A 23,704-nucleotide genomic window follows, 5' to 3' on the forward strand; every position below is an offset into this window, starting at 1 on the left:
CAAAAAGTATAATGTGTAAAATACAGAGTTTAATTGCACTGGAAATCATCAGTTCCTCACTTATCTTCAGCCTGAACTTAGTCTCAGAGGCAGAACTGAGGATCTACACTCAATCTCATGCTTTTCTAGAATCCTAAGGGTACCATTCTGGAATCATTACACACACTAAAGTCTCAGTGCAACAGCCTGCAACGTGAGCTATAAAATACCACATCTTTATGTAAAAGATGAAGAAAACTGTTTCATGATTTAAAATGAAACTCATTGAAGTCAGTAGAAGAATTTCCACAGTGAAATCCCAACATGTTTGCTTTCAATAATTCTAGATGAGATCTTTAAGCAGAAAACAGAAGGCCAGACATAAGAACAGAGATAGACAAAAGGAAGGAGCGGGCAGATCTGCCATAATTTCGTGCTTAGTGACAACTGGGATTAAATTTTAATACATTATACATATTCTCAAATATCTTTCTCTTTTTATTGCTCACCTCTCTTTGCATCTTGTATTTGACCTTTAAAGAGTAAAACAGCATTTGCTTAATCTGCAATAATGATCTCTCAACACGGTGGCCAAGAATTTACTTATCAGGAGGTTCAGAAGTTGAGTTTCATTAACATTTCCTATTCCATACAGGCAATAACAGAAAGTAATTGATACCTTCACTTGTCACACACAAAAATGATTGGTTTCAAGCAATTTTCATTTAAGAAAATATATCCTCTGGACAATACTTAAAACAGCAGGAACCATCCTAGTGTAAGCATATAAACCTATAAAGTTACAGTGTGATTGCCAAACCAACTTGAAGAGTATCTGGATGAATATGCTTTACTGCTCACTGGCAAAAATAGCAGGAAATTCTCTTCATCTCTGCATGTCATCTATGAAACACTGGGTTAATGCACGGAATTTTAAACAAAGAAGTTAATAACCGTACAGGTTACTAAGACAAATTATTTTAACACAGGAAGAATTCCAAACAAGCTATGCATAAATACTTCAATGAGTAAAACAGGGTAGGAATGTCCTTCAATCTATTGGTAATTTCATGTTTAGTTACCAAATGCTTATTAAAGCACATACAATTGTGTTTCCCCACAACTAGTACTCCAAAACTGCAGTTTTGGAATGGAGCTCCTGAAACTCCAAAAACAGATTTGCAGCACCACTGTATTTCTAGAAATAATTCTGTACCATAATGAAACATATTAGTTCCCCCTCTTAATAATCCTGTTGGATGACTACTTCAGCATTTTACTCACAAGATGGCTAGAAACTTTCCTCCAATTCCCATAGTAACATTAACTGCAGGTCAATGCATTTACTGGTGTGCCTATGGTGTCTTTAAATAATTCTCCTCTTCTAGCCTCATGCAGTGACAAATGGCAATCATATATCATCAACACCTTTCTTCAGCCAATATAAAAGAAACCTATTCTAAAATAAGCTCCCCATTCTCTAATCGTCCCGATAAAGTTCCCCTGCTTTTGTTTCTGAATGGTATTTTCCACATTAGACATTAGCAGTAGTAGCAAGTTAGAATCCTGAGTTCCATATTGCCTGGCTTTTGCTTATGAGCTCCCAAAAAGAGAATTTTGGTGGCAGCCCCTATGTGCATGACAATGCACTTTGTTTTATTACTCCCATCTTCAAGGTCACCTAGTTATTGCTGTATGGTTCTCATACTCGTCTGTGTTGACAGTTCCTCCCAGCTTTCTCCTATTGTAAAGTGTAATGAGGTCAATCTTAATCTTTCTTTGTCCCAACCCTTAATGAAACATTAAAGAGCTCTAGTCCCAGAGTGACTCCATGTGTAAGCTTTCTCTAGGTTATTATTCCTCTTTCAGCATAGTGAGTTATTATATTCCTACCCCATTTATTTCCCACTTCACACATCAGACCTCATCTCCTCTAAGTTAATTTCCAGTGTGGCATTATATCAAATGGCTTTACCAAAGTCTAGATAAGTATTCCCTTCCTTTAAGGAAAAAAAAACCCTGATCAAAGAGAAGTATAAAATGTGTTAGGATAGGTTTGATCTTCCAGATAAATCAATTTTCTTCAGTTTTCCATTTACCTTTATGTTATTAATGATTCCTTCCTCAAAAAGCATTCCGAAGACTTATACCCTTAAGATCAGACAGACACACTCAGAGTTTCCTGGCTCTTTCTCTTCTATATATATTTTAGTACTACATTAGCTATTCCCTAGGCACTTGGTACCACCCTTGTTTTGATAGACTTGTTAAAAATTCCTGCTATCAGAGCTACGATTTCATGTGCAGTTCTTTCAAAGTTCTATGTGAAATTCTTATCAGATCCCCCCCAGCAGGACTGCATTGAAGCTGTGTGAGTTTAATGGCCTTCTGAGAATTATAATAAATAATAATCAACTCCTGAAGACAAGAGTATATATCAAATCCTGGCTAAAATTCCATTTACAGTTTATATGATTGCTAGTAGCCTTGCTTCATTTAAAAATAAAGACATTCATTAATAAACAAGATAGTGTTTTCATTTTGAAATAACAGTGTCTGTAAGTGTGAGCAATTAATACAATGCAATATACATTAACCTTTCCATTACAGGGACAAATTATAGCTGTTTTGACATGATTATTACCAATCACATCCTTCATTTTCAGTCTGAAAGTACTCCTTCAACTAAATCTACACTATTTATATAAACTAATATCTATTCCATATGGTTTAACTTATTACACACAATCTCTTACTACACAGATAACAGTGACATAGCAAGTTTGGTCTACGTTACAAGGACAGGATTAGACCCTTAAATGTAAAAGCTTATGAAACAGTTAGCAGTCTTAGATTTAAACATTATCAGTTTGAGCCCTCCACTCCCATTTCCAACCCCACTATTTTCTTTGTTTATTTTCATCAGATTACACCAGTTTAAAATTAACAGATAACAATATGAGACTAGGCAATATATTACTGTAAAAACCAGACAAGACTGTGGTGCCAAGATCACGTTACATTTTAACATATTGTTTGCTTTAGGTGGCCACTTTGTTGTTCTAAATATGTATTATTTATAGTTTGGAAAAAGTGAAAGTTATCCTAGTGGAAAAACATCTGTCTTTGAGATTGAGAAGACCCATTACACTACCTGAGTGCTTTGAGACTCGCCTGTGAAAGTATGCAACACGTTCTATCTGGATAGGAGAGTAGAAGAATTAAGGAAGGGCTAGGATCAAATCAGACAATGGTAGCAACTCCAAAGGCAAAATAATACTCAAGATATTCAGACTGAAGACTTTTGAGTCAGTTGTCAATATTCTATAACCTAACTTTATAGAGAAAGTGGAAAGTGAGCATGTTGTCTAACAATCCATCTCTTCAGAGCACTATTAGAAAGTACTGCAATGAGAGATACAACAGAAGTAGAATCATACCAAAGCAAAAAGAAAAAAGCAAAAGTAATTACTTCATATTCTGTATTAAGAGGTGTTAAGTTCCATCACAAAAATATCTGTTTCTTTTAGTATGTTACTTTGTAAGAACCACCTAGAAGTAGATTTTGTTACTATTTTTTGGCATTCCAGAGTAACACAGTAGGTATCAATATGGATTTTCCAGGCTAGCCCCAAACTCACTAAGAAAGAGTAATTTTAGATGAGCACACTAAAGGGTAAAAAAGGGACAGTCACAAGATTTGCAAGACAATTGCCTTTTTTTTTCTGTTTTCCTACATACAACATACTATCTTGTTAGTATTATCATGGCATAAAAACTCTGATCTGATCTTGTTTTGTATGATCTCAGCATCTGAAGCTTCAGTTGCACATATACCTGCACCACACACACAAGTTTATAAGAGTTTGTTGACACTCCCACCGGTTAAACAACAATTAGTGACACTATCCTGCAGACAAATCAGCTTTCAGCTTGTCAGCTGCAGCCACTTCAAATCTGGCTTTCCCACTTCCAAATCTAAACTGCTACTAAAGTGCAGCTGCAAAAGTCATCTCTCCTCCTCCCAGTCTACCTTCATCTCCTAGACTTTTTTGGTCTCCTGCTAAACTGTATTCAAGTGTCTTGTCTTCATCTGCAAAATCTTGCATAGTAATAAATGTAGAAATAATGACAATATGCTGAGAAATTATCAAGAAAGTATTTTTTTTAAATAATGGATGAATTACACTCCTCTCTATCAATTACAGCCCTGTCACATTTCACACACTCTGCCCTTGACCACTTCACACTCTCTTGCCACAGTCCTGTGATTTACATATTAGAAGTGCAGTTTCACAGACTTCTCTCTGCACCAGCACCCTACAAGAAAGATGCAGACTAGAAACAGAAGACTGTAGTGCTGCAAACCAGAAAGGGATCGTGTGCAGAACAGCACAGCCCCACACTTCCCCCCAGCTGCACCCTTGTGCCATGGTCTGGCCCCAACCACTTGCAGGGATTTGCCCACTGCAGGACTAGACATACAGGCTGCACTTTTTTCTGGGCTGCAATGCAAAACATGTAATGCTCAACTTATACTGGGGCACAAAAATGCAATGCAAAGGTAGAGAGACTTGCAAGCATATATTCTGGTTAGTGTAGTTACAGGACTGCAAACAGAAATCACCTTCAACTCATTTTTTGACCTATGCATAACCATGTTCAGAGCTGTTATAAGCAGGTGGCTCTGCACTGATCCCTGCCTGCAACTTTGTTGGGCTTGTCTAGCAACACATTTAACTACAGTTTGGAGATTAGAAAGTCAGAAGATTAACTAAACCCCAAATAGAAAAAAAACAGGCCTTCTGAGACGTAAATCTTGCAAGTATGGTTCCATACAGCACAAGACCAGATTTCTGAATAGTTTATGATTCTGTAAAATCTTCACTGTAAAAGACTGCATATACTTAAAATTTGCAAAGGTAGCAGCTTAAGTTATTTCTAGTCAGCTCATAAAAATCTGTCTTTAGCACTTTTTTCCTAAGAAAAAAGAAAGACCCAGACATACTCTAAGCTTAGTGAAAAGATAAGATTCTGGATATAATACCAATATGACTTCACTCTTTATTTTGTAAGGATTCAAAACAATACTAGATGAAAGTTTATATATAAAGGATCTGCCAAAATGAAAGTGAAAACCCAGCAAATTATATTTCAGACACCTTGACATATTATGCACCACGCACGCTGTCAGCTTCACTGTCCTTTCCTTTGCTGTAGGCCGAATGCTCGAATACCAATCTTATTAAACTACAACTCTGAATTTATCCACTATATATAACATTCCAGATGTTGTACCAGCTGGGAACAGGCCCTTAGGCCATCTTTGGTTGATCTCTTAGTCGCTTTCCAGCTTTTGCCAGGCATTCATCCAAAAATATGAAGGAAAGTGCTAAAAACAGATGTCAGAGTTAATGGGTTTTTTTCTTCATGGTAGGAAATACAGAAAACTCGCACCCTACACCTATTCTATGAAATATGAATGTTGTCAACAAACCGTAAGTTAATTTTAAATTAAATCATAACGTAGCAAAGTTAATTCATACACTATTTTTCTGACAACAAGCCAGCTTCCATCAGTCTGTTCTTCGAAAATATTGTGCGGTCATTTGGATTTTTTCATTAAGTTGGAAAATCTTCTGATGTCGTCAATCTGCAAAAATGGTTTCAAGTACCTCATTTAAGAAAAAGTAATGCTTAAAATGTAAACTAGACTGATTGTAATTCATGGTAAGCTTTATGACAACGTTGGAGTAATGGGAGTTATTAAATCAGTACACATCTGAGCTATGAAAGAGAAAGACCTGTTGGCCCCATCATATTACACAAACGATTTCAACTTCCAGTCACTGCAATACGAACAGGAGATGTTCAGATCTTCCCAAGAGGTGTCCTCTCTTTGGGGTCTTGCAGAAGTTTAAGCATGGAGTTTCAAAGAACAAGGCTGGAAACAAGGCCTTGATCCTGCCAACACATTTGCACATGTGCATCTTTACTTCAGTGGGCAGTTAACTGGTGTAGATGGGAGTCCTCACAAGAATTAAGTCATGCTTGTGCAGAAGTGTTTGGACCCTAGACTGCAAAGTCTATGCAAGAGAAGTCATCTATCTACTCTAGACAGAGTTCCAAATTTTCTGTCCACACTCACCATGATATTAACAAATATACTTAGAATCAATTCTCAGAAAGACTTCATGGTGCTGCCAGCAAAACCTCCCTTCAATATGCAGGATCTTAGTCTCTCAGACACCAAAGTGCAGGATCACTTCAATTACAATTACATCTTAAAAGGATTATAATATCTTTTGACACTCTAAAGACACGCTTTTTAAAATTAATTTTGAGGTAATAGTTTGCACAGAAAAAAATTATTCATGATAAATATTTTCGCCCTCCTTTTCTTTGCCTCACATTCATTAGAATGCAGAACTGAAAATATGAGAAAAACAGGCTATCCTATAGCTTCAATACTGAAGGAGCAGGACAAGAATGAGCATTAACTGGCAAGTTCATTGAAAAGTATAAAAATACCTGCAAAAATTTTGAATGGAACAAAAAGAACAGAGCAAGCTTAAAACTTAGCCCTAATACTTAAATTAGATACTTAAGAGATAATTCTGATTCATACATTAGAATCTGATATTACCCTAATGCAAATAGTTACCATTGAAGCCAGCACTTAAAGGTGTTAAAATGTCATGGTTTAGTCCAATATTTGAACATATCATCTATTAGTAATATAAAATCTTCAAACCAATGCGCTTCGTTTCTTGTAAGTAAAACTGATGCATTGTCTTTACTTCCAAATGGTATTAAAAAACAATAAAATAGAGGTATTTGGCCATATGTTGCATTGATGTTGAGGCATATGAGCTATCTGAAAGAGGACAGATCGTTTCTTCAGGTTTACACCATATAAACCGTGACATTTAGACAAAGAAAGATCATTGTCTATAAGCTACACGTTGAAGCAAATGTGGATATTTTTACCAAAGATGGGGCATGAGACTAGAGAAGTAAACCACATTTTATCAATATTTTGGGATGCTTGAGCACAACTTAATTAGTGAGACACATCAATTATTTTAAAAGCAGAATTCATTTCAGCATTCTTGGTGTGTTAGTAAATTTCCTGGTATAAGTCACAGCAAGTTCTGTGATCCTTACCAAATCTTCCAGTAGTTGATTCAAATTAGCAAAGTTTGCTATACAGAAATTCTTCACACATCTTTTTGACACCAAATTTGAAAAAAAAAAAAAACCACAAAAATCCCAACAAAAACTGATCTCTCTGCATAATATTGGGATTGCAACAATATTTGTGCTTTGTAGCATTTATCCCATTTTCCAGTAATGCCTTAATCTAACACTCTATAGGATTTCTTCTAGGGTACATGACTCCAATGTTCCAGAAATCAATGGCAAATCTCTTTTGCATTAAAAAATGAAGACCTCACCCAAGGTTTATTGACATTACTGTGATTTTGAACCAAAGCCGAAATAACCAGGTAAAGGAGAATGTATCATCTTGTCTTTCCAATTGCAGCCATCTCCCAAGGGTTAGTTTTAAAACTACACAAACTTCCCATATCACACAGTAGCATATTACTACTAATTTGTCTCACCCATACGGCAGATACTCTACCCTGCTTCATGAATCTGCAAGTCAGCTAAAGGTTTGGTGCTTTATATAAAGACCTTTTCCTCCTAAGCAACATAAAAATGGTAAATGAAGAAAAGCTTATAACATCAAAATACTAAAATACTTTATATCTTACAGCACTATAAACAAAAAATATTCTTTTTCCTAGCAATAAGATATTTCTAGATAAAGTTGGATTACACAGGCTCAAGTGGCAAGAGGTCAAGTCTTATAGTCTTAGAGTATTAAAAACCATCCAGATTGCTTCCAGTTCTCAGAGGTCTGACTGCCACTCCTTCTAGTCTAGGAATGAGCTTAACAGCAGCCTGTCTATAGGAAAGTGAAGGAAAAAAAACCCAGAGAATGAAAAAGAACGTTTGATTTGCCAATCACTCCACAAAACATGGGATCTACAATTTGTGTTGACTACATTAAAATGCTGAAGGCTTGTGTAGAAGTATAGCATTACTCTTTACCAAAGATCACACTAAACACTCAATCGAAGCGTTGAGCACCTTCAACTATTGCCTCAAATCACATGCATTCATTACTGTAAATAGTTTCAGACATGCAAAAAAGAAAAATCTTTTGACATTCACAGGACATCCTGCAAATTGCACCCAAAACTTCAGCCATTCCCTGGGGCTAATTGTTTAAAGGGATTAGAAAACAAGCAATATATATTCTACGCTCTGGTCTAAAAGGAAAAACAAGTAATTTCTATACATAAGATAGAAGGAGAAGAAAAAAAACACCAAGTTTTCAGAACATGAAAGAGCTATTAACAAATTGCATCTATATTTTTTTTAAATAGAAAATATTGTCACAGTTCTGTTACTGAAAACCATGGTCATCCTCTGTACCCTTAAGTGCTAATAAGCCTCCAAGTCCAGGCTCAGAAACAGTGCTGGGAGGTAGATTTACATGCAACCCGACACATGAGACTGCACCAGCATGCTTAAGCAGGGATTACAGCTTTTGTGTCTCTGAAATCTGCCTGTACTCTTTTTCTTTTTTTTCCTTATATTATTTCTTCTACCTATCCTTGTTCTGACCCTGAAGCTCACTGTCCATCCTACAACCTCCCCTACAAATCAGTTCTGCTTTCTGTAACCAACGCAGTGAATAACGGCATTTTCCTGTTCAGAGATGTTTGACCTTCTTCCTTTTCATCAATCATTACCTTATCAGTCTCTTAACATAACAAAGTAACAAAGGCATAACTCTCCTTCGCAAACTGACAGTTGTTTATAAAACAGCATAAAGATTTAGCATCCAGTCACTGAAGGAGAAGAGCTCCTGCCCTTTCTGGCCGTGCTGCAGCCAGATCACTTCACTACATCACATAAACACATTTTTATTGAATTAGATATCAGAAAAGACAGTTGCTCAAAGTTGGGAAATAGAAGAGACAGCTCTCCTATTTTGTCATTATATCAACAGCACATTATTAATGTGTGTTGTGAAGCCTGGTACAGTTTGTTTCACATTAAGAGCCTTAAAATGCTTCAGATCTTAAAGTATCATGACCTGTAACACTTTCTAAGCTCTGAAAAGAACAAACTCAGTTGTCAGCAGTGATTCTCTCAAGAACCTACATTTAACATTTTTTGCTGTTAGTGCCAAAATTGCTTCTTAATGTATGTAATTTTCTTGCTTGTGAGCAAATAAACTTTGAAGTCTAATAGTCTGTAGAAATAAATTAGGGTTTACTGGCAACACTGACAGTTATTTTCATATAGTGTAAAGTAAAATAACAGCTTGAAGTGGGAAAGAGATTGTTCTTTTGCTGTCCCAAGGCCGGTTCATTACGCAAGTGCTAATGATATCAACCACCATTTTAACTGTTTCTAGAAACAAAGCCAAGACATGCAGATTTTTAAAAGGCTTTTCTCTGCATCTTCCACATTAGTGGCATACAAAGTGGAAGAAATTCAGATTCAAGAATGTCTCCACTAAAAAGGTCATTGTGACATCCAAGCTATACTGTAAATCTGTTTTCCATGCTGGACAGGGCTGAAAGGATAACTGTCAAGGATGTGAGGGGTGTTATCCACATGCTCTACAGTGTAAATTCCATTTAAATTACCCACTGCCTTGCAAAACAATAGAACTCTATCAGAAACACCTTACATAGAATGATTCATTTTATCAAGCACGCATTTTCCACATTAAGAGAAAGAAGCTGCTAGAAACTCTCACGGGTCTTTTAATGTTATCTGAGGCAGCGAAAAAAACCCACAATTTATTACATTCATCCTTCGTGAAAAATTCAAAAATACAACAGTATTGCCTTCTCATTTTTTCAAAACTTAACAAAAGTTCTGAACAGCCTGAGAAGTTCAATAAATTGACATATATTATTGAAAAACTAAACACAATCCATTATGGTCTTGACTGAGACCACTGAAAAGACTCAGTTCTAAAATATATTTACACTATAAACGAATTGATTAGTTCACCATTGGGCTAAAACACGTACAAGCTGAAGAATGGCTTTCCAGTTCCAAGCACTGTGTTTCCTACAGTACTTGAAATACATCTTTTTGATTTAGAAGCACTTCCCTACTATATCTCAATGAACTCTTATTGATTGATGATAGCAATGGCATGTCAGAGCTGTGTAAGCATGGGACCATTTCTGCTACCTCCAGACCTTAGAGTCTTAATTTAGAAGCCTGAAGCTAAGCCTTTATCAATGTCAAAATTCTTGGACAAGTACATGTGCCAGCTGCTGAGGGTACACTGGGGGCATGAAGAGGTCAGTGGTAAATTCACATTACATTGTATCAGTCTCGGATGATTTCATCATTGTTCTCATGTAAAGAATGTCAAACGAATGTCTAGTCTGTATATTGTTAATTCATCTCATAATCTCATCCTTCTGTCTGCTCCTAGGGAGAGAAAAAAAAAACCAGCAAACAAAACACAACACCAAAAATGTACCTTAAATCAATTGCCAGGAACTGAAAACTGGATGTGGGAAACCTGCAAATTCAAAACCTCGGAACATGAAGCAATGAACACAAGTTTTAAAAACTCAGTCCTTTATGAAGAATGTGGATGGCAGAGACAGTATAAAGAGCACTTTAGTAGCAAAGTATTCTGATTTGATAAAGACCAACCTCAAACTGAACAAACATGCAATTGTGGCCTCAAAGATATGTCCAAGAAAAAAGTTTGAATATAATTTCAGAAAGAAAAGTGTTTAAACAATTAAGTTGTATTTCCATTAGTAGAAAAAATACTCCTGATTATTGTTCACCCCTCTCATCTGAATCTCCTTTCTACCCAAGTCAGTGGTGTCCATCACATACGGTGTCCCAGTTGCCCTCAACACCACCCTACGCAGGGGTATACAGGAAAGCTTTTCACAACCTTGTGCAGCCTTTAATCATCCATTAGAGCAGCCTCATGTCCAGCACTCAAGGGAGTGGGAATAACAGAAACACCTGAAAATTTATGTCCATTCTCCTTTCTTCCTTGAAAAGTCATTTTGGAGGAGGACTTTGCAAATGACAGGCTGCTTCTGCTACCTGGGAATCCTCTGCCAGTTGCTGAGGCCACTGTTATCACATCTGCAGAAGGACTAAGGATACAGGCCAATGAGTTTTACCACAGAATTTAGTGGAATAGGATTACAGCCTCACAGTAGGTATTTGATTCAAACTAAAATGATATGTGTTTTCTGCAGAAACAGTATTATTACAAATTCCACGTGAAGACACTTATCTTACATGAGGTGAAGACCTACTGGCTTCTGTAAGTATGATTTACACACAGAGACCTTTGGCAAGGTTGGGACTAAAGCAGTAATATGAAACGAGAAAGTCTGTAATTCTTAGTGCACAAAGAAAAATGTACTGCATGCACTACTTCTACTGTTTTCTCTGAAAAACAAAACCTTGAGTTTAAAGTGTTTGTGTATTAAAAAGTGTCAGTTCCCCATTCAGTTTGCCAATAAACAAAAGCATGTTAAAAGAGATTTCAGTTCAAGTAATCAATATCACACAGGAATATATCACTAACGATATAATTACTTGTGCATTTGCTAGTCACACACTTCCAGCAAGCAATTAGTCTAAACAAAAGTATTGTTTGAATAGGATCATGCCTGACTTATGCAGTACCAGTCTCTGTAAGTATAGCTGTGCCTGAAATTGGAAGTGGTTTTCATTTGCCCTTAATCCCTGCCTCCTTTCCCCCCAGCTCCAAATCAGAAACACATTTCACTTCATTACAGAGCTAATTTCTTTATCCAAGTAATATTTTAAAAACAAAACAAAACCCAGACTTACAAATAAAATGGTCCAAATTAAACATGCAAACAAAAAAAAAGAAAATTATCAAAAAAGTAAAAGAATTTCAAGGGAGCACCTAACATCACCTTCAGTTAAATTTGTATGAAAACACCAAATGATGCATTTTATCTTCACACAGCCTTACAAACAGATGGTTCCAAACTCTTCAAACATGATTTAAAACTCCTTATTAACATCTGTAAGATTAGTATGGAGTACCACAAACCTAACCTCATAATTTGTTACTTACAAAGATATTCCAGCTAAGAGATGGGAATTACTTGGAGGATTCAAGTCAGTGTAATTTGTTCTATTCTAGTACCAGTACCCGGCTTAGCAAGGACTGCAAGGTCAGCATTTCTAATGTAACGCTGAAATTTAGGTAGCCGAATCTTCAGTTATATCTCTGGTGCTTTAACATATTTAAGTCTATCAGTACACTCAGAATACACAAATGAAACCACTGCAAGTGTTTGTTGGTAGAAGCTTTGCACTGTAGAAAACCACCTGAAACAGTTTATGCTCACTTGAGAACTGTTTGCTTCATTCATTCAAACAAATCTTCACATGAAGAGCTAGGCATTAAGATTCAAGATGCTAAGTATTTGCAATAGTTCTGCATGCTTCTTCACAGTATCAACAAAAATGCCATGTCACAGAATCACGTTTCTGGCTTCTTCTCAAAAGGCCAGTGCTGGAGGTTTATGTACTTGAGTAGCAAGCATGCAGCTAACCACAAATCTCACTCCCTTCTCAGGATTAGAGTTTGTGCTCACTGATGAGTTAATCTGAAATAAGTTTGTCCCATACATGACTCATCTCCAAGCCCCAAAATTTCTAGTTCCATTTCACTGGTGATTTACATGCAAACCAGTTGGCAACGGAATAAAAAGGCTCAGACTAGGAGCAGAAGCTGATACTCAAAACCAGGCTGTGACTCATATACAGTTCCAGAGTCAGAACAGAGAGGATGCAATCATCAGCAGGTGGACTGGGGAAAGCAGGTGAGACAAACTGGGGGGAAAATGGATCCAGCCCAGCTGTATCCATAGATCAGCTTCTGTCCACACAGTAGTTTACTTTACATGATATGAAAAACTTAAAAAACAAATACAAACAATTATTGCTGGCAGACTACAAATAAAAAGGTGGTATAATAGATTCCATCAGTTATTTCCTATTAATTTTTGAAGTAATCCAGATCTTTAGTTCCACTGCATTTTTGTTAATTAACACTTTAAATACCATGCTCTTCTCTCCATGAAAAAGCAGAAGCCAAGCCAGAGCACTTCTCTTTGTGGAGGTCAGAATATTTGCTTTCCCAATTTTGGCATTCACTTTACAGCAGACTTTTCTGGCAAACCCAAGGAAAGGCTAGTTATTAAAAGAACTGTAACAGCCATAGCCTGTGTGTTACAACTTGCATATCTACTTGAAAACAAACTCACTGGTTTCTACCATACCTCACATAGCTAAACACTCAAGTCTGAAAGTGTAGATTTTCATTATATTAATTGCTTGCTGGGTGGTTTCAAGATGCCCATATTTACCACTCTTGCTAACTGCATATTTTTTAAAAGATGTGTTTAGAAATACTACATTTCTTTGCCAAGTCTGGATTGCTTAGTGCCATATGTCTAACTCCCAGAATCAAGGTGTTCTTGTTACGAGTTCAAATTGGTAAAAATAATAAAATTTAGAAGGAGCAAGTTCAAACATCTAACTGGTCAAGCCAAAACTTCTCACTTAAAAGAAGATAACACCTTTTTCTTTCTTCTTTGTTTTTTCCTCTCCAAGATTTCTTTCAGTCAGCCAATCAAAGTGGAAAGGTACTTCAAATACACTCAGCCCAACCAAGTTTTCACTGCTGTCCTTGTTGGTGGTCTGTCATATGGAATGGTTTTAATACTTGGAAGCAATACCTTAAGTGTCAGAAAACAAGAACATTTTATTTCTGCAAGAAAGCTTTCCAGCTCTACTAAGTATTCTGGAAAAGAAAAAAAATCTCATAGTAGATGAAAAGGTGAAAAGCCAAAAGAAATCAGAACGAAAACTAGGATACTATTCCTTATGGCAAGGTTTACCTTATATATCAAAGTTGGGGGAAGGGTTGTTACTTATATATTTACCTTAAAACTCATTCAAGAATGATAGGAAAGGAACATATTTTTTTTCAGTTTCAAATTTCTAATGGCAAATGAAGTCTTTGGCTATGCATCAACATCTGTTTGGTACTAAGTTAGATTTAAATTACATTGACTCAGTAGAATTTTAGAAATGCAGTATGCAATGCACTGATGCAAGACATAGCTTGCTGAACAATGCAGGAGCTATAAGAAAATGCTCAATGTAAGCATTTCCACATCTCTGTTCTTTGGGAGCCCTCAAAACTGTTTGCTTTGAATCCCCATTTTTCTTTTTTCCTTAAAGATAAAGCAATAAATGTGTCAAAACTATAATGTGTCGTTCTGTCCAGATGCCACTTCAGTGGAAAAACGTGACAGGAAATATTTGGGTTTTATAAGGTATTTTCTTCTGTAGTCATGGGGGGAGGGGGATATATATATTGCCTGAATTTTGAAAATCTCTAGCCAAATAATTTCATCTGCATGTCATTCTTATGTACACAGAGCAACTGAATATGCAAAGAGGTTAGTGCAATCCTGTTACAAGAATGAGAGCACAGTCCTGCCAGATTAAACCAGAACAAAATGTACTATCTTGCATGTACAACATGAATCCATATGTAATTTTGCTGGGCTAGAACAGAGTATAGTGTGTTCCCATTAATATTTACTCATCTTCCATTGCAAACTGTAAGCTTGTCTTTTCAGATAGCAAATACTTTTGAATATTTAAATAACAGCTAGTTCTATTTTACTGAGATTACTTACTTACAAAGGAATGAATGATCCTGATTAAACTGGCTCCCTGCTTGAAAAATATCACACACAACAGCCAAAGAAAACCCCTTTGAAACATTCCCGTGTTTGGAGGATGTAAGGAAATTAATCTTGGATGATGATGATGATGCTATGTAAAAATAATATCTACATATCCCAACAAACTGGAAATTTTACTAGCCTGGACACGAGGAACTGTGCAAGGTGGGAAGAGCACACTTGGGAAGAAATGAAAGTATCACTTCTCCTGCAAGGGTCTCAACATCTTGTTGGCCAGAGAAAAGAGGTTGAGACCCACACTCTTTTCCCACCCCATTCCAGAGTCTTAGGAACCTCTCATCACTTTTATCTACTCTGCTTCCTTCCATGAATACAGATGGAGATATGATCTTCACAGTAGACAGGAGAAGACTGATCTCTTGTTTTCGTTGGGGTCAAGTGAAGAAGGTTATTTCACTTTTCCAATTTTCAACTAAATACATGCAACTTAGGATGCACGGGAGCACCAGGACCCTGCAGAGATGTCCACAGGACAATTCCAGTGTTCAGGAGAAAGGAAGGAATGTATTTCCCACAGGCCAGCACTCCTTCACAGTGGGGCAGGATAGAAAGTCAACTGCTAAAACTGAATTATGGTATGTGAGAAAATGCTACTGCATTCTTTTTATTATTATTATTGTTATTACTACGTGTCAACCTTCTTTTACTGATTCCATTTCCTTCTATTCCTAGAGTAAATATCATACAGAGGAGTAGAATAAAACAAAGAAAACAAGAGAAATTCAAGTTTTCTGGCGTAGTTTGACCACATGATACAATTGACTTTTGTATGAACATTTTAGCAAAAGCATAAGTAAATTATAACTGTACATTATGACAATCCTATGGTTAATGTCCCAGAAAGTTAATGAGAGTAACCTTTCTATTTACCAAACAATTTTTGTGTTACTTGCAGAAAGGTAAACTGGAGATAAAGATCAGTTCCCATCTGCATTCAATGCATTTCAATTCTTTAATGCTTAAGGACTGAATTTACTTTCAAAAGAAACTACTACTAATACAGTTGCTTTTACTTTCAACATTCTGATGTCTTCGCATCATTTTCACTTCCAAGAATTCAAACTGAATTTCATAGTGCTCACTAAGTGTCTGAGAAGAGCAGGTTTCAAAGCTGAATCACATTTCTGAAACAACAGAAGCTGATCATATTCCATATCCAATTGATATTCCGATTGAATTAACGAAAAACTTTCCATCAAATGGAACTGAGTTTGGAATTGGCCTCAGAACTATGATGGTATTTGAGGGTTTTTTATGGGGATTCATTTTGCTTGTTTTTTAATCAGCTATGCTACTCACATAGTCCAAACAGTCTATTCAAAGACCTAGGTTATCCTTCTGTTATATTTGATTTATCATCTTCTCCAAGATGTGCTCCATTTAATGGAAACAATTTTGATCAAAGTATATAACCTTCATAGTGCCTTTTAACTACTATCATTAAATGCAGTCTGAGTTGCAGCTGCATTTTATTGTCCTGTAAATTATTGCTTTCCCAGGTGTTTGATCCAGAGGACAGCTTATCTAAAGTACCTTTTCTATTGATAATCAAGAGACCGTAGTGTAGCAAAAGCATGAATAATTGTAAACATATTTAAACTTAACTCAGATAATTTCAGTAGTTGTGCATGCTTTCTAGTGTCTCTTCACTGTGGTTTTTTTTCTTTCTAAAAATATACTCAATCTAAAGTTTATAATAAACTCAGTTCTCTCTTTAGAGCAGTACTGAACAAACTAGCTCAAAGTAGCTCCTGCAAGGACACCATCTTTCAAAATAAAACTGCCAATCATTTGACAGAGCCATACCTTGTAACTGCAGGGTAAGTTTGGCTCACTTTTACGGGGAATGTTTCCTAACAAATTCCCTCCTCTTAAATTAAGAAACATACTGTAAGTGTCTATGAATGTAATTCAGGCAGTTTTGATGTGAAGTTCAACTGGCTTCTGGAACACATTGTGTTATGAGTAAATTTCCACAGCATGCCACGCATTTCCTAGGTTTACTTTAGATCTTTTGCCAAGATTAACAGCAATTCTTTCATGTTGCTTTCTTTACATTTATATCTATATTCCATGTTTAACATAATGTTTCTATGGGTCTGGAGAAAGCATTAATGATCTTTAACTTTAAAACACTTAATTTGTTGATTTCTAAACACTCTGCTTCATCCATTATTACGCTTTGCATTTATTTATAATTCACTCAATCTTCCCTTCTGAAAACTTCATGAACTAATAAAAGGTGTTGACTTTTCACAAGCTCAGAAATGCAATATCTGCCTTATACCAATTTATCTATGAAATAAAACTATGTAGGATATATTCAACAATTCACAGAAAGGACAACCACCTCTAATTCTGTACATTTTACAGAACTGTAAACATTTATTAAACCAACACTAAAATATTGTTACTTTCATCTCTACTACATCCTATTAATATTTTCCTTAAGTGGTTTTGATTTATTAATTCTACAATTAAATGCCTTAATTTACATTTTGTATAGTAAGTTATCATTCACTTTGCTATAAATTTGATGTGTCTTCAAAAGACAACACGTACTCATTATCTTAATTGGTTTCTCAGTAATCTCTACCTCAGAGTTACATGAATGTGACAGTCTCTATCATTTTCACATATGGCATACTGACCTGGTCATCATAACGGTAAGTGAGGAATTGTTCCCCTGTAGTATCCTCAAGAAAACTCCCCTGGGGAGAAAGTGCAAACTCGGGCAAGAAGTATGCACCTTGGGATTGCTCTGCTCTTGTCTGCAAGAGATTCAGAAAAGTCACATTATAGCTACTACAAAACACAAGTCAAAATTTCAAAAAACTGTGCATATAGTTACACAGATGAATTTCTGGGGAAAAAAAATGAAGTTACACATTTCAGGGACTGTACTTCTGGGTGGACACTTTGGTACAGAGGTCTGTGACAGGGATATGCCAAATGCTTACAGGGATCCAAAACCAAACAAAATTCCCCATAATTTATAGCAGAACCATCTATTAAACAAAAACATACCATCTCTGGCTTACGAGCCATGATTGCTGTAAGACGTTATGAAAATGACACTGGAAAAGCAACATTAACCTATCCTTCCTTTTTCTTTATACACTTCACTAGACAGTTTCTGGCAGGGTTTTGGTTAAATACAATATATTCTTACAGGAAGATACAAACACATAGAATCAGAGTAACCCAGCTTGGGGCACATCTTGGAAACACTAGTCCAGTCTCCTCTCAAAGTAGGGTAACCTATGAAACCATGACACGGTGAATTACTTTCCTATCCTGCAGGAAGATATTACTGCAAAGAAGAAATCAGAAGAGAGTAGGGGATGACTGAACACCAGGCAGTGGTCATATTAGTTCTGTATGCTTTTCACAATTTGTGAGGACCATTTGAGAATCTATTGGGAGAGTAAAAAGAGCCTATTTTGAACTACAAAGGAGGTAATTCCATCAGAATCAGTACCTCGGAATGGGCTGACACCTGGGCCCTTATTAGATAAATGGCTTTTGCTTAACATCAGACAAATAGCTATGCAAGTTGCATAATCATAATACAGCTGTGGTCAGGGGACAGTGGAAAAGGCAAGGAGGTGAAAATTACCTTCCAAAAGTTTGTAACCTTTAAGGGAAGAAAAAAAAGGTCTGAAATGTCCAAATGACTGGTGGACATTTCCCAATGAGTCAACTTAATAAATGGGGTTTAACTAAACTGATTGTTATATTTTGATATATACACAGCAGTTTTACATGAAAGCTAGCAGTTGCCATCAACCAGTTTCCTGATCACTGGCAAGCACTGTATCAAATATAGGTGTGTAATTCCAGTGCCAGATAACTAGAGATTTCAAAAGTAATCCCCATAGTTTAAGTAGTTTGTGGTGGAAAAGGAAGACAAGACCTGCTGTTTCTCTCTTGCAGTAAATTCACTTTCTGAAGCTCCCAACTTACCTCATAAAAAGCAGATGACATGTGATTCGCAGTATGGATCTGGAGAACCTTACATTGCTTTTGCTTACTCTATTCTGCAAAGAAGAACCTGTCAGCTTCTCAGACTGTAAACGCCATCATTCATGACAGCATTAGATTAACGTACTTGTTTCAAATCAAGCAATCTACATGTAAACTAGAAAGAGCTTGCAAAGGGCATGTCTAGACTAGAGTAAAAGGTGATATTTTAGTATGCAAGACTGAACAAGATTTTAAAGAGGATTTTTTCATCAGGTCTGCATAAGAGTAATTCATGTTCACATCATGTTATCATGACAATTCTATAAACCCTATTATAGCAGTAGTCTCACTTATAAACCTTAGCCAACTGACCCTATTTATGCAGAATTAAGTCATAAAATATGGAGAATAAATCCACATTTGATAACAATAGTTTCCACATAAAGCAACCAAGAGAGGTCCACAGTTATGCTTCATGCTGAATCCAAGCTGGCTGCAGCCAATGCAAACCTTGACATGTTATGCATAACCCAGACATGAAACTAGCTGACATAATCTGGCATTTTTCCCCACTGGTTTCAATGGGCTATCGATAGATCCTATGTGAGGGAATACGGCAATGATGTAATCCTATGATTTCAGCACAGGACTAATGGATAAGAGATATGCATTCTAAATCTCAGGTGGCCTGGGCTAAAGTACTTAACATTTCTACCTTAGTTTCCCCAGGTGTAAAACACAATTACAGCACTAACTAATGGTGTATTGTAAAGTTTAGTTTATATTTTTAAAATACTTTGGTAAAAGAGTACTGTTAAGTGCTAACAATTTATAACAATACTATTGAGAAAGCTGCCTTACTTCCAGATAGAAGAGAATCCAAATTACCCCATCACACTTCTTAGATAAATGTCTACATCACACTGTTGCCTAATTTCTCATAAACAAATTTGTCAGTGAGACATGCAGCAATCGTTTCTCATCTTTATAAGCTAAACATTTAAAACAGAAAGTCTTTGGACATTCATCAGTATTACGCTTTGAATATAAAAGACGCCAACATTTGAAGCTGAAATAACAACTTAATAAATATGACATGAAAAACTAAGGGCTTCTCTCTCAAGCTTCTTTTTTTCTAATTAGAAGCTAATGAGCAGCTAGCCACTGGAGAAGCAGAAGAATGCTTGCTAGAGTAAAGCAAGCAAAATCTGGCTCTGAGCATGGAAAAACACTACATAAATGATGAACTTTTTATAAGGTTACACAGAAGGTTACAGTGGAAACTGATCTGCTAACTACAGCAACAGGTCCCGTTAACTACCCAGGATAATTAAGCAAGAAAGAATGCAGCAAGGCATTTAATTAAAATAAAAAACTACTAACAAGACACTACGAGTTGTCATGGCAAACTGATGTTGAAGCCAAGTAATTACAGCTGATAAAAAACCTAAAGCAAGAAGTTAATTTAAAAAAAAAATCAAAGCTTCAAGTGTTCAAAGAAATCTCTCATATCAGCTCCTCAAAGTAGCAGAAAAAAACATTTTTCCCTCTATATGTAAGTACCTTCAAATAAGCTGCCTGTGTCCAAGGCACTTTCTTTCATACACTGTATCAAACACAAAACATAGTTTCCACTCTGTCCACTTTAGTTCCATCTGAGGAATCTACCAATGTTCTTCGTGAGGCTTTTATATTTCTATGAGCAATTTTGCTTAAATGAAATTCAAATTTCAATGGTCTGGAGGTTTACAGTATATTTGGGATCATCTCTGAATGACTTAGCTACTAAGTCATCTTTTAAACTAAAGATTGCAAATGCAAGTTTCACTAAACTACATTTCACACCAGTGTTTTAAACCCATTTAATGTCCAATTTAATGTTAATAGCTTTAAGTTAAATGTGTCAGACTACAAGTACATTTAAGATTTAGAATAGGCATTTAAATGAGCTTTTATGATCTTCTTAAGCATAGGAAGGCAGTAGAAAGTGAAAATGTAGACAAATGAGATATAATAATAATCACTGCATAACATTGGAATATATCAGGTTGCAAGGCTGAAGAGAGAAAGAAGAAAGTTGGCAACAGGCTGGTGTTTGAAAACTTTCTAGATATCAGTTGATCAGAACATGTAACTCACTAGTCAGAAACTGAAAAATAAGGTCTTCCATGTTACATCATTCTACCTATGTGATCAAGGAGAGCTATCCTGATAAGCAGTTAATGTATTTAGGTTCTGGGCAGTGTAAAATGGCACTACTCCTATTCAAAGGCTTACGCTTTGAGCACAGCTTTGATCTCAGGTTGTGAGTGTGTCCTCACTCATCACTCCCCATCTGAGTGCTTCAAGACTAAATTACTTTTGAACTTTCACTTGCAGAAGACAAAATGAATAATTCGTATTCAGGCCTCTGGTGTTTAGATCTTCCTCCACCAAGAATTGTATGTTGTCAGTTTTACTGCTGCCCAATTTCACTGCTCTGTATACTGCTCCGACTAGAAGCTTCTGTCAGAGTTGAAGTTGCTGGATTTGGGGATTTTACATTTTATTTTATTAGTGAAAGTAAGAAGTGAGTGCTTCCCAGCCAGTGCTGACATTAGCAAGTAGCATGGCCAAGCAGGACAAAATCTGCAGATAAAAATTTTGTGCAGGACCAAATGCCCACACAAAGCACATTTGAAGGAGAGTGGCTTATTTTAAACCAGCTCTAGTTAATCCCATGGACTGAGTAGCTTTTAGTGACTTCAGCACAGTCAGTGTGCTGCTGGGGCATATATTCTGGTTCAGTTTGACCCAAAAGGAATCCCATTAGCACAATCTGAAACCACTACATAACACAAACTACTTTTACTGCTCTTTTGTGTCCTTGATATCTAGAATTCATATAAACTATTGCCTTGCAGCTCATTTGTAATTATTAAATCTGAACAATTGCTTAAAATGTAGAGTTTCCCTATGACTAAAAATTACAAATATTAATCATTGGTCATTCTTTCCAAGGTACAGATTAACAATTTCATCCAAGGATTTAAATTGTTATTGTAATTTCAGATAAATTAAAAAAAGTTTAGTCTACAACTCTCGTGGATCATTTGATACAAAGGCTATGACAAAGTTCAACTGAACCTCATAATAACAAGCCACTATTCTATTTAATCATAGCCACCAGGAGATGGGAAAGTAATTGTTCCATATTTATATATAAACAGCAGCAGCTTTAGAAAGTGAGCTTTCTGGCTAAGTCTAGGCTGTGAAGGTCAAGAAGATGGGAAAACAGAGATGGAATGTCTCAAAGAATTTACTTGAACATAGAAATAAAACACTAATCTTTCAAGTACAGAGGAATTTTTAATTTTACAGGTTTTGGCTCCAAGAACCACATTAAGAGAAAAATAAGAACTCTGCTCACATGTACACTTCTTAATACAAATCAGCATTATATAGACTTAAATTGGTCATTCCCTAAGCCTGCGTGCTTGCTAAAATTGGGAGCATAATGAGAACAAACTGTTTTGTGTAATGAAGAAGATGAAAACTTCAAAATTATCTATTTTAAATTCCAAAGATGACAAAATACCACACTCTTCCTGGAAATGCCTCAATACCTCTTTTTTAAAAAGAGGAACAGACAGAAGATAAAAGAAAAACCAGCATAGTGAAGGCAGCTTGCTTCCCATAGTGTTGTGGCTCTTTTTTTAGTACTTGCTGGAAGGGGAAAATTGAGCAGGGTCTTGAAAGTGATTGTTTCCAAGATCACTGTTTTAGGGAAATGATGGGAAAAGCAGATAAAGTGAGAAAAACCCATCTTGATTCTTAATGACTTGCAAATATATATATTTGTCAGATGAATATGCATGGAAAGTCCAATCACATACCAAAATGTGTGCATTCTGATTTCATTCAAGTTAAATATCTGGCTACTAAGCTTCTGTAGCAAATGATTTACGCCCCAGGGAAGTAATATACCAGCTAAGTAGTAGTTCAGTTTAATGGATTTTCAAGGACTCCAGTACAAAAATGTTAGATAGAGCATAGCACTCGACCTTCATCACAACATGAAGAAATATGTTAGCAGATAAACAAAGTGACATTAACAGTTCAGAACTTCAGATATCTCCAGAACAAGCAATCCTGATGAATAAATATCTAGTAAGTCTCAGATTAGTTTTTGACAGAGCCAAGATCTACAAAAGCAACTTCCCAAAGCTAGATGCTCTGAAACATTTAAAGACTTTGCAAGTGAACCGAGTTTCCACAGAAGCTGCCAGCAGCTCAGCATTTCTGGAGACTAGGCCAATTATTTAATTATTAATATTAAACTAAGAGGCCAGCATTTCAAACCAGAATTAAATTATAAACATAACTTCTTCTAAAAAAAAAGCAAATGGACTCAGATGAACTGATGAAAGCCAAGCATAAAAGAGCCCTGAAACACTGAACATGACTGTCACATTTCATGGAGGAAGTCAGAAGTAAGACAATAGTGAGAAAGACTGAACCAAAAGTTCTTCCAGAGATAGAACTCGTGTCACTCAAGGACTGTTTTTCCTTGTGCGTGCTCTGTTTTAGTCAAAGGCAGACTTCAGACCTGTCTGATCTCTAGCACAAATCTAACCATTTTTCTTCTCATTTCTCATTCTAGACCTGTTTAGAACATGTAGAAATGAAACAAGTTTGGAAAAAAATGCCTTTGAGTTGAAGATCCATACAAAGATAAGCAAAAGAATTCATAAGTATTCTGCATAAGCCATTTATGACATAGTAAAAACCTGTTAGCAAGCAATTAAAAAAGTTCAGCTAGTCTGAATAGTGTCTACTACAGAAAACTGTAGTAAGTACAATCACATTCACAA

At 36.1% G+C, this 23,704-nt stretch overlaps 1 protein-coding gene across 5 annotated transcripts in view; it reads right to left on the bottom strand.

Annotated features, from left to right (window-relative positions):
* The window catches only part of ADAMTSL3 (ADAMTS like 3), a 189,670-nt gene that overhangs the window by 141,266 nt on the left and 24,700 nt on the right, over positions 1-23,704 (bottom strand). For all 5 annotated transcript variants that reach the window (XM_062000541.1, XM_062000545.1, XM_062000540.1 and 2 more), the window contains exon 3: positions 17,537-17,656. In XM_062000541.1, coding sequence (XP_061856525.1) covers positions 17,537-17,656 — 120 coding nt within the window. The remainder of the gene's footprint in view (positions 1-17,536; positions 17,657-23,704) is intronic.

Source organism: Colius striatus, chromosome 7 (assembly GCF_028858725.1).
Source record: "Colius striatus isolate bColStr4 chromosome 7, bColStr4.1.hap1, whole genome shotgun sequence".
NCBI lineage: Eukaryota > Metazoa > Chordata > Aves > Coliiformes > Coliidae > Colius > Colius striatus.